The following is a 15,130-nucleotide window of genomic DNA, read 5'->3' as shown; positions in this document are numbered from 1 at the left end:
ATGTGTTCTAGTTAAGTATTCATAATACCCCAAAATGTACATGTTTTGATAGATTAATCATCCATCAAATACATAATGCATTCAAAACAAATACCGCAATAATAAGTGCAAAATAAGAGTAATACCCCAAAATATATGATTTCTTTTTACTTAGAAGTAATTTTATTTTTTTATGTCTAATCCTGACCGGGGACGGCCCGTGCCACCACCTCTTCTACGCTCCGCCCCTGCTAATATCTACTACTCCAATATTTTAGTGGGGTCAACTAATGAGATATTACTATTGGAATCCAAGATGGGTTAAAATTTTGAGCTCGTAGAGTTGACTCCCACTTAAATTTGTTTTGAGATCATCTGGAGATTTATCCATCCCAATATATGTTAGAGCTACAAAATTATATGCAGTCACCTGGATAACCCAGATAACCCAAGCACATCAACATTTTTTTTTTCCTTTTCCCCATAGGTAGCTTTAACGGTTAGTAGGTATATAAGTTGCAATGCAGGCTAATCATAGATCTATCTATTCGAACCTGAGACCTCACCGATGGACTCTTAGCTCCCTAGCTCTCATGCCGCTCACTGATCCAAACACCCGTTGGGTAACAAAAACTTGTTCACCCACATGGAAAACGACAATAGGATTTAATAACAATTTACGTCAGTTTCGCCCTATTAAAATGGACAATGCAATTAGTCAAAAGCACGATCCATTCCCAACATGCCAAAGTGCATAAGTTCGCTGAGAATAGACAAGCTAACTACAGAAAAAAGTGTTCGCTTCCAATTGTGGCCAAAACAACTTATGATAACATCAAGAAAATTGTCAAATCCTTATTGACTGGACATGCAATGCACGAAAATTTAACCCGAACGGGTTGGCCGAGTGGTCTTGATCTGAAATTTAGATGTTTGCTCCATCTTAAAGTTTCAGGTTTGATTTTCCTTGTCAACAACTCTTGGGCTATCTCACCTCCACACGTAAGCGTGTGAAACGGCTGTGGGATGGAGATTGTAGGAATTAGTTCGAGATGCGCACAAATTGACCTGAGTCACCCTACATCACCCATAAAAAAAATGCACGGAAATTTGTGACCCACATGTAACTTTTAGAAAAGGAAAATACATTGGTGATTCATGTTTCTGTCACGATTCAATTGGTAAAAAAAGACCAATTAAACAATATGTAACATATTCCGAAATTAAAACCACCTTCATCTGTCTTTTTCCTTATAAGATGATAAAAATTAATGGCGGATTTGGAGTGTCACTATTCGTAGGAGTACTAAAATTGTGTCGTTACACCTTGTACTGAAAGTGTAAACTGAAAGGTTTAAGTATAAACTCCTGATATATCTGGACTTTGTAGAAAAATCAATCAATAATGTTCCAAGAAAAATATGTACTACAATATATATATATATATATATATATATATATATATATATAGAGAGAGAGAGAGAGAGAGAGAGAGAGAGAGAGAGAGAGAGAGAGAGAGGAATTTTCAAGTGAGGGATCCCTCATTTTGTTAAAATGAGGGACTTTCATTTCCCGATCAAAATTTGAAAATCCGAACCGTTCAATGTGTGCAGAACGTAATTTTAAGGGTCCCCGCGAGAAATTAGCAAAAAAAATGACCGGGAAGGGCGTCATCCGAGCAGTTTTTTTTGAACCGTTCAATGAAAACTGCTCGGATGAAGCCCTTCCCGGTCATTTTTTTTGCTGATTTCTTGTAGGGACCCTTAAAATCACGTTCTGATCACTTTGAGCGGCTCGGATCATCGAAATTCAATCGGGAAGGGGAGTCCCTCATTTTAATAAAATGAGGGATCCCTCACCGGAACCTATATATATATATAGCTGCAAAAAATATGGAATCAAGAAAAAACACTCACGAGTGTGTAAGTATATGTGCATCTTGTGTGTGGCTATAGAACTCTTTTTTATTATAAAAAAGTCTACTCACATACCTTTAAAACATAATTGTGTTCGGAACTGCACGATACATATAAATCTATGTGCATCAAACGATTTTGGACAAAGTTGTGTCCAGAGTTGTGTTTTAAAGTTGTCTTTGTAGCTTTACTTCCTTTTTTAATAGTACATGACGTCTCCCGTTGATAGAAAAAACGTACTCCCTCAATCTATCCTTAAATAAATGTCCGGCCCGCAAATATAGACCTTTGAAAATATTTACTTTTTTTGTTAGAAAATTCAAACTTTTTTCACAACTTAAAGAACTTATTGATATTTATTGACTTGTGAATTTTTTAACAAAAAAATGCATCTTTTTAGAGGTTTAGATTTATGGTCCGAATATTTATTCAGAGATGGATAAAGTAACAATAAAGCACTTGTAATACAACATCAAAGGAAAAAACAAGCAATAAAGTTCCCATCAATTAAGTGATCAACAATTTCTTTAGTAGAAAAATCACTCAACCCTTTTCCAATCTCCTCACAATGTAAACACGTACAAGTCCCAACTTTATATATATATCATGAGATTAAATTCTTTACATCGTCGGTGTAAATATTTGTTTCTTCTAAATCAATTATATTGCGCCATGTCGCCATATTTTATTGATTGAGACCTAAGGAATTTATTCTCATATATCATTACTTTCCAAAAATCCAAAAATTAAAATAAAATCAGCTCAAAAACTATAGTCTGATTTGAACACTCCCTTGCCCAATGTTTTCAACCCTCCACTACTATTTCCACTCCCTTTCTCCTCAAAAACCTCTTCTTCTCCCTCTTCATCCTCCTTGGCACCATCAAAAGCGGGGTGGCTCAGAACGCTGTTCAGAAGCTGGGTCCCTCTCAGGGCATTCGTCAACGGCAAGTGCCCCTCGGGAGTTTCCTCGTTCAGCTCCCAGATGAACTCGTTCGGAAAAGCCCTGTAGTTGTACTGCTCCATTTCTGTATCGAGCTTCTTCATCCACCCGACCTTCATGAAGAATCTCGTGAAGTCTTTGTTCACTCTCTTCCAGATCTTTCGCTGCACGCTGTACCCGAACCGGTCGTCGCTGTGGGCTCTCCAGAGGCCGTCGATGGACTGGAGGTCGGTCGGGGAGATGAACTGGACCTCGGAGAAGAAGATGTAGCCGCGCTTCCGGGCTTGGTCGCCGGCGAGGGCGATGAGGAGGCGCCGGGTCTCCTCGTCGGCCTGCCGGAAGTCCTGTGCGGAGAGGTGGTGGTGGAGGAGGTCGAAGGAGAGGGGGTCGGTTTGGGTGGTGGATGGCGTTGTGGGGGAGATGAGAGAGAAGGCGGTGGAGGAGAGAGAGTGGGAGAGAGGAGTGGTGGTGGTGGTTGGTTTGAGGAAGAGGGAGGAGGTGGGGAGGGTGGTGGGAGGGGAGTCTATGGGGTGGAGCCTGAGGAGAGAGTGGTGGTGGGATTGGAGGGAGTTGGTGGCCATGAGGAGAGAGGGGGAGGAGAGAGAGAGAGAGTGTTGTGGGGTTGTGTGGATTAGGAGGCCATCAGGAAAGGGAGGGAGGGAGAAGTAAGAAATTAATAAAAGAGATAAGGAATGAGTGAAGGGAGGATTGGAGGGGAATCATGGACAAATGGATTGGAGGAATTTGATTGGCTAGATGTGGGTGAGGCTAGATACTCTCTCTCACTCACTGTCTCTGCAGAAAAACTCAATGTGTGGGAAATTTTTGGGTGGCGGATGGATACTAGGTGGGCTCGGCTCACGTGGTGCCTGAGCAGTCTATCCGGGATGTTTAAAAGTGTGATTGGACAGTTCAGATTGAAACCCTCTTTCTTCTCTCATCCCACCACTCTCTCTCCTCTTTTTCTCTCCAAATCTAAGCCGTCCAAAACCGAAATGGACGACCAAAATGCACCGAATGGGCACCACGAGGTATCACCCGGCACGCAAAAATTTCTTGTGGATTGGGTACCGATTCATATGTGGGTCTTGTTTAAAGTTTCACACAAATAATTCCAGTCATTTAGCAAATATAAAACTTCACTTGGTTTGAAAAAAATCAACTTAGATTGTAAATACTTGATCTAACCGTATAGATTTCGTTCATGATAATTTAAAATTTAGGATCCTGATTTCTGAATGAATAAGTGGACTATTGGATCAAACAATTAAGTTGAGTTGATTTTTTCTAAAAAAATTATCTAAAAAAATTAAGGAACGGTTCGGATTATTTGTGTGGGATCCAAAGTGCTCCCCACACGAGTCGGCACCCACCTGGTACCCAAGCCATCCCCGGCCATCGGTATGCCTAGTTGAGTTTTTTCTTTAATTTTGAGCTTTTATTTACCTTCTCTCTCGACTTTTCATTTTCCATTGTCATGTTTTTACTTTGAGTTTTAAGCACTGCCACATTTTAAATCGGACCAGATTCCAGTTAGGATTTTTGTAGGTGTATTTCGGGTCCACTTCAAAGATCGAAATTATTCCTTTGATTGAGCTCCATGAGAAAATTAATCATACCAATAATTATGTTAATTGGCGTATGATCGCGGTTTTTAGAACTGCTTTTTACTAAAATATGTATTGATGTACTGGTTAGGAACTTATGTATTTCAAGTTAAAAAAGGAAAATGATTTTGCCACTCCTTTCAAAATCAACAGCAATAAAAAATATCTAAAAAAAACAAGAAAAGGTGCTCCCACGGTGGGAGTATGATTTTTTTTCCATTGAACGACTTCGATCATCTTGAAGCGTGACAAGAACTCTTGTAATGATAAGAAGTTAAGAATATAACCATAAACGGTAGGATTGGAGAAACACGACCCCATAAGGATGAAACGCCGAAGGACATTAAAATCCAATCTTCACTATACTATAATGAGAAAAACTTCTTTACGGTACCCGTGCAAAAGTGTTCAGCACGGTGCGGGATTTTAATAAAAAATTTTCAAAGAAGAGTTACCTACTGTACTAAAGAGCTTATTCACGGCCCCCTTGAAGAAGTCTATCCCTACTACGATATATGCATTTGTCTAGGCATTGCTTTATTTCCTCTAAAACAGAAGAGGGATACTACTATGGTTTGTATCCTCCCCGTCTACAGTTGTTGAATATCACAAGTCTTCTATGGGTATAAATTACATTATCATGGTACTCGGGGATTTATCTTCCCCAGATCCGTCACGTAACGAGATTTGAGACCTCTGATATGGTTAGACGTTTTATGGAATGTCAAAATTTCCGGTCTCGCCAACTCAGTACTTCACACCTAACTCCGCACACCTCGACCATACTTCGTCATTGGGCAATTCATTGCAACCTCTGTTGAAATCCGCGAGTGCTTGGCAGCATTCACGGTCCACGTAACTCTCTGCGCAGCCGTGCCCCCATCTTAATATGTGCACTTTCGCACAATGGCTACCAAACTTGGGATGCATTCTGAAACAACTGAGGGCGTGCTTGAGTGCCCTGTGGACGTAACCCATTATGGAGGCCCGGCTGGGCGAGACAAGTGAAGATAAACAGAGCAGAATCAGCAGAGAACATGACTGCAGCTCTACCCGACGCATCGTCGGTTTTCGCAGCGTTTATAACGAGCTCCCATTAAAATAACAGAGATCCAGTTTTTTGACAATGGAAAAGATCCAACAATTATTACTGAAACTGTCACGTAATTGATTCACGGGGTTTCAGTTGAAGTACTATTTCTTGCGTAAATCGCAATGATCAAAGGAGGTACAACAGCAACGTTTTTTTGGTTATGTAATTATGGGTTCGGTAAGAAAACGAGCAAAATGAGTGTAGCGAAAATGAGAATGTTGAGGTAAATGTGTGGTAAAACAAGACGAGACAGTAGTAGAAATGAAACGGTTCGTGAGATGGTAGGTGTAGCACTTATAGAGGAGAAGTTGAGGGAAAATAGGCTAAGGTGGTTTGGGCATGTCTATCGTAGACCTGGAGATGCAGTAGTTAAGAGAGCAAATATGATAGCTTTGGGTAGTAACGCTACGGGGGAAGACCTAAATTGACATTAAATTCTATTGTGCGCAAAGATATAAGTCTAATGAGTTTGAGTGAACAAGTGGTCCTTGACGGAGCTCAATAAAGAAAAATGATTAATGTAGCTGACCCCAATTTATTCGGACATAAAGCTTGGTTTGATTTGTTGGGTTTGTATGAGATTAAATTCAATACACTTTTCTGTTTTGTTTGTTAGTTTGTTAGTAGGGACTATAAGAGGGATAACGGTGAGGGAGAAGGCATGTAATCTTTCATCACACTGTAGGTTCGTATTATCCGCGAAGAACTGCTTACGACACATCAGGCCCAAACCTAGAGATAATTTCTTGCTTAAACGAAACCCAATTAACCACACAATGGGTTTTCTCAAACCACTGACACCATTGAATTAACCATTGAATTACAGCTATAAAATAGAAAGTGCAGCTCAATTAATACATGATTTATTCCAATTTTTTTCTAATCATAACACCATCGGGAGGAAACTCTAACGCACTTATGTCGAGATTGAAGTTAAAATCCTAGCGCGTTCTAGGAGCGTAAAGTAATATGGTTAGCTCCACTAAGCGTAAGCGATATGAAAACTTGAACCTAATTATTGAGAGAAGATCAAAACAATTCTTATTGAAAAGTGAGTTAAATAGGATTTCACTTGTTTTGTTAATTCCAACCCCACACTTTCCCAAAAATTTTCATCTTCGGCTCTGTTTGTTTTGATGTCATGTGAAACGTTTTTTCAAAAAATAAATTTTAAACTTTTATTTTTCGGTATTTGGTTGGCACTAGCAAAACAAAGGCATTTGATTCTCTCTCTCTCTCTCTCTCTCTCTCTCTCTCTCTCTCTCTCTCGTTTTGGATCTAATATTATTTGGGAGAAGAAGGGTATGGAATACTTGGTTTTGGGAAATGTCAGATTGGGGGATGAAATGCAAAAACAACTTATGGCCAAAATTTCGAGGAAACCAATTTCACCCCGTTGGTGCAAAATGTTTTACCTTGAAAATATTTTCCTCCTCTTCGAACCAAACAACGGAAAATGGGTCAAATATTTTACTAAAAAATATTCTACGTCCAAACAAACGGAGCCTTCAGTTCAAATACTTTCTGAGTCTGTAATCTGTATCTAATTATTGTCACTACTTTCACTCCGAATCTGATTATTGGTTTCTAGAAAATGAAGTTGAAAAGTTCTCTATTTTTAGATACTACTCCATCCTCTCATCTAGGGGAGGAGGTGAAATATCGGCTGGAGTTTGATTTCCCTCCAAAATAGGAAATAGAGCAAAAAAAGAGAGTTCAAGTTTTTTTTTTCCCAATCAGTAATGGGTTTTATCGATCACTGCAACAATGAAACATCAAGGGAAGCTTCCCTGTGAACCCAGCTCGGGAGATTCCATAGCTAGGTTAGAGGGAACTCTACAGATAGGACATATTTGGCTATAGCATTTAGTTACCCTATTAGAGTCACAAGAAACAAAATCGCAAGGACAAGAATTAAAACGACCAAAAGACAAGGTGGACTAACAATAACTTCAAGTTGAAGATGGCATAAACCTGAAACAAACCTTACATCAAACTTCTCTTACTCAGAGTTTCACCAATTGTATATTCAGATATTGTTTCATACAATTTTAATACTCAATGTTGTACCAGACATCCGGTCATAAAAAAAAAAAAAAATTGAATGTTGTACAAAGAGACAGGCTACTCGTAAGAAGATTTCCAAATTGTTAAAAATCCAGCACAATTCCATGATCGGGATTTCCCTTGAGAAGAGATGGAGGCAAACTCGAGCCGAGGTCATCACAGACCGGGATCGGCATCTCAGCTGAGTGGCCGGTGATGCAGAGGTTCCCGTCGGAGTCCTGTCCCCAGTACACCTCAACCATTAGGCCGCTGAGGTTCTGTGGCGTTACCGATCCTGGAATGCCTATCTTCTCCACACCAACCGGTATCTGTATAATCAATCATTCAGAATGACAAGTTAAAGAACATATGCCAATGAGGCTCGCTAATGAAAATCTGATCTAGCTTCCAGAATTTTTTTGCTGAGTACCTTGCAAGCTAGATTTATAGAGATGGTTTCTTAATAGTCAGCCATGGTAAAAATAGGTTTGCCAAATCCTTGGATTCTCTATTTCAAGGTTACCATTGTAAATTCACAAAAATAAATCCCACTGGATTTATTTTTCTCTTTTCCTTTAATAATACGGGTCTACGGTTTAGTTCAAAGAACAGCTAAAATCTACGGTTTACCAAAATAACTAGAACTATTTAAAAATTTTGAAATTGGAGAAGTTTGGGGCAAGTACGTACGATCAATGATTTTCCTGACTCCAACACCAGAGTTGTCATGTTGTTCTCATCTGCAGCATTCTCTAGTGCTGCTTTCGTCGCAACGTTGAGGAAAACATCTTCTAGAGTAGTTAAATTCAACTGCATGTCTGAAATGCCGAATTCTGTTTCCCTCTCCTGAAGCTCCGTGAAGAATTTCTAATGCAAATACGGTGCGAAAAAGGGAAAGAAACAAATTGAATCAGAAAACCCCTTTCAAACTCAAGGCAAGGGAACCAAAAAATCTAACTTATGGCATCAGAACTACTACCAACGGTTCAATTGATTACATCTTTCGATATTTGCACGGGCAAAAAAAATGAGAATTTGTTTTGAATGGAATTTCATAAAATGATTATGTTTGTGCACTACTTTTCAACAAAAAAACGTTGTAATAATTCACACAATTTTTGTTGGTAAGTAATTCGCACAATTTACGTACTGAGAGACGCATATGCTTACCCTCAAGTTGCTCTCCTCCTTGTGGGGAATTACATAGCTGATGAAGTACTTGGTCTCCTCCTTCGGCATCACATTCAAATGCTGTCGAAGTAGTTTTAGAAGTTAAAGCCGATGAAGGGTCAAGAAAAACATCAACGCTATGGATGAATTCATGCTAATTTTCAAAGATCAAAAGATAATAAAATAAACAAGCTCTAACGTTACTTACATGCTTAAAGAATTTCCTCAAAGCCAGACGACATGATTCAGCAGCATCCGTATTGGTCTCAGAGAAGCTTACATTAGCAATTAAACCGGACCCAAACTTCGACTTTAATCGGATGGAATTCCCAATGCAGCGAAGCGTACCCTTTGCCACAATTCCTATACGATCGCTTAAGATATCGGCTTCTTCCATCGAATGAGTTGTTAGTATAATGGCTCTCCCTTTTTTTGCATTGTCAATTATATCCCATACGTGCCTTCGAGTTATGGGATCCATGCCGGTTGTCTGCACATAAAAGTTGGAACTATCAATAACTAGATCAAGTAAAGGAACATTTATTTAAAAAAAAAAAAGAAGCTTTCAATATCCGTACCGGTTCATCTAAGATGACCAACTTAGGGTCACCGATTAGGGCTATCGCAACGCTAAGGCGGCGTTTCATCCCCCCACTGTAGCCACTGGCTCTTCCTTTGGCCGCATAAGTAAGCTTAACTTCTGCTAATGATTTCTCTACAGCCTGTGTATGTGTAAAAGCGTTCATGTTAATCACAGTTGATAATAAATGCTCTCACCAAATGTGGCGGTTGAAAGTACTTGTTGAAATCAAACACAGATTTGAATTAGTTTAGCACAGACCAATTTAATCGAGGCAGCCGCTATGCCTTTGATACTGGCAAAGAGGTAGAGGTGCTCCTCAGCAGACAACACATCCCAAAAGACATCAAACTATGCAAATAGAACATAATTAGACTTTTTGTTACTTTTTGAAGGAACGGCAAACACATGAGAGAGCAGAACATAACGAACGCCGACTTAGAATACTACACCAGCCCAATAGCCAAGGGGGAAGAGTTACCTGAGGACAGACTCCGATTAGTTTTCGGATACTTGACATGCCGACAGAGCTTCGAATAGAATGCCCATAAACTAGTGCTGTTAACAATTAAGATGCTTGGTGGTTAGGAATTTGGTTCCTGCTCGCCTTATAGAAAGCTAATTTTCAGTTCATGAACATAAAATTAAGAAACGAGATCCACGTATTACCATCACCACCCGTTGCTGGGGAAATACCGGTCAGGCAACTTATCGTAGTCGTTTTTCCTGCTCCGTTGGGTCCGAGGAGGCAGAACAATTGACCCTTGCGGATGTTCATCCACAATCCCTGAAGATTAAATATAAGTGTTAGACAATCTATCAATTAGTCTTGCTGCTAACAATCAAACACGAGAATACATCAACTACATGATCACTGTCGTGACTCATCATCAGGGTACAAAAATTAAGAGACTGTTAAATACATTTTCCTCTACCCTCATAACCGACAATGCTAAACAAAAAATTTGTGTGGTCTTAAAAACGCTATACGTACCTAGGTACTGAAGGAAGAATGAAAAAGAAGATAATTACCTTAACAGCATGGAAATGTGATTTCCTAGTGCACTTGCAGCAACCAATCTCAATCTTCCCAGGATATGTCTTCGTAAGACCACGTATCTGAACGACGACATTTGGATCAACCAAATCTTCCCTTACTTGATGTTTGACAATGTTTTCCTCTTCCAAGACATCCTCATCATCTGGTGTTTTAGGTTGAACTTGCGGAATTGAATGCAGGAAACTAAAGATGCCTCCCTCTTAGGAAGCAATATAAAGGGTGTCAATTAAACCAGTACTAAACCAAGAGGACCAAAGGAAAATCCATATAGTTGTTTCAAAACCAGTTACCTTCAATCTTATTTTCGCCTTTTCCTGTCCAATACCCCGGATTCAGAAAGTAGAAGATTGGCTTTCGCACACCAGATGAGTTCGGAATTATGTTGTCCAAGTAGATAGCCAGAACAAACCAAAGGAAGAATACTGCTATGTAGATTTTGAAAATATCGTTCTGTCAAAAAAAATGAAACGGGTTAATTGGCATTGAAGTGAGCTTAATTTGAGAGAGTGCACACAAAGATTGACATGAAAACCCATGGTAACATATGTGGGTAGAATGCACGTTAATTCGAGAGAATGCACGTTAATTGCTCCATCATGCAAATTATCAGTCACAGTCTTCTAACATACGTACCATTGTAACCACACATGAGGCCGTGGAGTCGAAAGTGAATCCATTAAAACACATGGATCTCTTACTCCAGCTGATCCCACCACTTGTAGCGGCTGCTTTGAGAATATCAAGGCTTTTGGAAAGAAGATTTGGTGGAAATAGTGACCACATAATTCTATATTTTATTGAATCTCCTTTATTGTACGGAAAACCCTGGTAGGCCGCCGAAGCTAACTGCAACATCAAAAAGATGTACGTTATAACCGCCGAATGACCATTGAGTTGAGATGGTATCTCTTTTTCACAATTTAGTAGATCGAAGATGCCTTTCGAATGAGAGTTACCTTAGTGACAAAGCTCACTAAATATATAAAGAAACCCATAGTTACGGATGAAGATGCCTTTCTAATGAGAGTTGACAGCATGAAGGCAAAACCAATCTGTAATTCCAAGAGTGAGGGTTAAAAAGATTAATTAGCTATATATATATATATATATATATATATATATATATATAAAGGACTAGAAAAATTAAGGAACGAAGCTGGCCTCTTGTAATTAGGCCTAACTGCGCGGCTCAGACTGAATATATAAGGAATGTAGATAGTATGAAATACTAGCATATATACCATACTGGTTTGGAAGAGAAAGAACACGGCAAAGACGATTAGGAAACTGTTCTCCAAGAACAGAGGAAACCGAAACATCCTTCCACAAAGAACCGTGATGAGCGATAAGAGCAATGCAAAAATTGCCTCCCACGTAAGCCATGACAACCAGTAGGCAGTATCATAAAGACACATTGTAGTCATTGCCTGTGAACAAAATACGATGTCAAAAATGAAATCATACTGAAATTAACAAATGAAAGCAGTCCTCTTAAGGACATATTGAAAAACAAAGTTAGACCTGGCGCAATTTGAGTTCTTTTTCGGAGACAAGCGAACTAATCTGAAAGACAAAAGGAAACATGGCAATTGCTAGTAGAAAGAGTGGTCCTGTAATGGCTGTCAAGAGCACTGTCAAAGAAGGGAGGATAGCACTTGCAGGGTGCGCGAATCGCTTTAGACCAACCACCCAGATAAAGTTTGGATCTGCGCATGTATAAACCATGGTACGATAGGTGGATTTAGTGGGATGTGATGTGAGTCAGAGAAATCACAAAATTGAAACATGAAAATGCAACATGATAATTGATTATGTGTGAAGAATACCTCCAAGTAAACACCTCGCGATTTCACGCTCTGCTCCGATTTGCAAGGGTATTTGAAATTTAAACGTGGCATCTTCAAATTGGCCTCGCTTGTCAACTTGAGTGGAATTGGTCTGTATACCGTAGCTTATAACATTCGCGCTTCTTTCCTCGAAGTGCAATGCCCCGGGGCAACGCATGGGATTATTAAGCAACCATTCGTCGACTTCCTTCTTGGTTTCAAATGATTTAACCTGCAGAGTTAAAATGATTGTATTTTATAATCATATGCATTACTACAAATGAAGGAAAACAGAAGATTTGAATCTCATGTAACTATATATAAACCATGCAAAATAACCGATTTTGAGAAAATTTGCATCTCATTTTCAGGAACACTAAAATTGAAACTTAACGTATATCATACCTTGTTAGCAGGAATTGGACGGCCGGGGTTGTTTGCCATGATTTGGCCAACAACGGATGCAATTTTGGAGCTAGCGTTTCCGCTCCAAATGAAATCATAGCATGGCAAAGTGACGTAAAACTTGTCCTCACATTGGGGAATAGGGGGAGAAATCAGAGCCACGGGATCATACAAAGCCTTTCCTGTCGAAGGTTTAGCCGATTTTTCTGTTGTGAATAGCAGAAACGTGAAGATCAATGGCGAGACAAGTTGTGCGAGCGCGAATCCCTTGTTTCTCCATGTGAGGAGGAAGTTCTTCATGAACAAAGCTTTGAATTGTTGGAACAACAGAGGCAACCCTCCCTGCAAATCCATCTCTCTCTCTCTCTCTCTCTGAATGAATTTGAATATCTGCCTGGCAAGGTTAAGGTAGGGAATGGTGGAGATTGCCATTGGTTCTGATGGGTTTTTTTTATATAGAGTTTATGCAATCTATCTAAAAATAAACGCGGGGTTTTAGCTTTGCGTTTGAAATTAACAGGAAAGTCTTTGAGATGACAGTTGTTTTCCAGCACTTTTTACCGTTGACAACATAGAATAGGTGTCTAACTTGGGTATGAGCCATTGGGTTTTAGAAGTTACAGGTAATTCTGTTTTTGTGCTTTGAAAGGCCAGTTGTTGTTGAGGACGAAATTAGCCATTTTCAGTGCTTATCTTTTTGAAGCGTCCTTTCAATTTCAAATTTCTGTCGACTCATTTGACAGAAAGTACGGGGCGGGAAAAGAGCGACTTCCCTAAGCTGGCACTAACGAATTTGCGCCAAACTAGTGATCCAACCCAGACATGGCTATATATGCATTAACAGAATCTAGTTCTAATTTCAAGTAGGGCTGTCTAATAAAAACCGGTCTGGACTGAATTGATCCATGCCTTTTGGATTTTGTCTGTAGATTAATGGTCCGGACACGGATTCAAAAATTAAAAAATCGTGAGATACAAATTAGGATTAGATTTTCATTTCAAAACCGTGGATTAACCGAACCGGACCGTGAGATATTTAAAATAGTAAAAAATTAAAAAATATATGTGTGTGTGTAAGTTTGTGTATGCAAGTGTTTGTGGTTGCCAATTCGATCCAGTGAAGTTTCAATACTACTCTTGCCGGTTGCCATGCTCTACAAATGGAAGATCTTCTTTGTTGTTTGTTTTGAGAAACCAATTTGGCGTTTTTTGTTTGGTTTTATGAAATGTAATGAGTAGATAATGCTTGACCACAATTTACATATTTTGTTGGTGCAATTTGGACAATACTTGGCGTTTATTTGGTTGCTGCTTTGGATGATTCTAGACTGGAACAGTAGAACTAACTTGTTGTAATATTATATGAACTTTGAGACTAACAAGGTTATAGTTATTACATTCTATAACATTAATAAGTGTTTGCTTTTTGCATTTTTAGTTGGCAATAGCATCATTTTATAGTTTTTATGGAAGAAAATTCATGGATAAAACCGGGACTGAACCGTAACTCACAGTTTGGATTGGAACCGAACCATGAGACTTTAAGATTAAGATTGGATTGCATTTTCTAAAATGGATTGCATTTTCTAAAAATCGTGAGATACAAATTATTATTGGATTCACAGGAATCCGATCCAATCTGGACCGTGGACAATCCTAATTTCAAGTCCTTAAATAGCTGAGAAAAGCAAGGCTTAATTTCAAAAACACCCTCTCAATTATCATATTTTTGCAACATCACCCATTTAACTAAAAATCAACCAACATTCCTAAACTATCAAAACTGAGCAATATCACCCTTTTTGTCCAAATCTGTTAAAATTTTGAATGAAAAATGGAAAAGTTGGATGGAAAATGATATTTTAGGCCTAAAAATGCCCTTACCCCTCTCTCTCTCTCTTTCTCCCCTACCCCTTACCCTCTCTCTCTCTTTCTACCCAACCCCACCACCACCAGATCTACCACATTCCCCCCCCCCTCCCCCCCCACCGTCAATAGGAAAACCGTGTTGATCGAGTACAACGTGAACTTCTACCCCACCAACAGGTACGCGAACAGCGCGGTGAAGGCGAGTTAAGAGGCGATGATGAGGGTTGAGGTTGAGACGAAGAGTTTGGCAATGCTGTAGGCATAGAGGTAGTCGTCGGTGCAGGTGAGGAGGACGATGACAGTGATGACGAGGAACATGTGGGTTTGATGAGGACGGGTTTGGTGGGGGGGGCCGTGTTTGGAGCAGTGGTGGAGGCAAGTTATGAGTTGCCGGTTTTGAGGATGCTGGAGAGCCATATGTTGTGGCCGCCATGGAGAGAGGGAGGTGTGTGTGTGAGAGATGAAAGGATGAGATGTGATCTAATTTTTCCGTCCACTTACACAAGGGTATATTTGTATTTTGTCTCTTTTTCGTCCACAAAATTAACAAAAGTGGAAGTTGATTGGGAGTGATTTTGCTTAGTTTTAATAGTTGAGGAGGTCATGTTGACTGGTTTTTAAGTTAAGGGAGTTATA

At 39.5% G+C, this 15,130-nt stretch overlaps 2 protein-coding genes across 2 annotated transcripts; both read right to left on the bottom strand.

The window, feature by feature from the left end:
- Window positions 1-2,417: 2,417 nt before the first annotated feature.
- On the bottom strand, window positions 2,418-3,631 carry LOC131299973 (tetrapyrrole-binding protein, chloroplastic). The gene has a single exon (XM_058325574.1). It carries the CDS (start codon window positions 3,417-3,419, stop codon window positions 2,658-2,660), a length of 762 nt encoding a protein of 253 aa, XP_058181557.1. The 5' UTR covers window positions 3,420-3,631; the 3' UTR covers window positions 2,418-2,657.
- Window positions 3,632-7,573: 3,942 nt separating this feature from the next.
- Window positions 7,574-13,422, bottom strand: LOC131299972 (ABC transporter A family member 11-like). Its single transcript, XM_058325573.1, has 16 exons — window positions 12,626-13,422; window positions 12,221-12,452; window positions 11,916-12,100; window positions 11,636-11,821; window positions 11,351-11,446; window positions 11,028-11,240; window positions 10,685-10,844; window positions 10,367-10,593; window positions 10,004-10,121; window positions 9,816-9,892; window positions 9,596-9,685; window positions 9,333-9,476; window positions 8,963-9,244; window positions 8,755-8,835; window positions 8,275-8,451; window positions 7,574-7,913 (listed from the first exon to the last, which is right to left on the bottom strand). Exons 1-16 carry the CDS (start codon window positions 13,055-13,057, stop codon window positions 7,689-7,691), a joined length of 2,925 nt encoding a protein of 974 aa, XP_058181556.1. The 5' UTR covers window positions 13,058-13,422; the 3' UTR covers window positions 7,574-7,688.
- Between the last annotated feature and the right edge of the window lie 1,708 nt (window positions 13,423-15,130).

This window comes from Rhododendron vialii, chromosome 9a (genome assembly GCF_030253575.1).
Source record: "Rhododendron vialii isolate Sample 1 chromosome 9a, ASM3025357v1".
Lineage (NCBI taxonomy): Eukaryota > Viridiplantae > Streptophyta > Magnoliopsida > Ericales > Ericaceae > Rhododendron > Rhododendron vialii.
The sequence above is the reverse complement of the archived record's forward strand: the minus strand, read 5'-3'. Positions and strand labels throughout refer to the sequence as shown.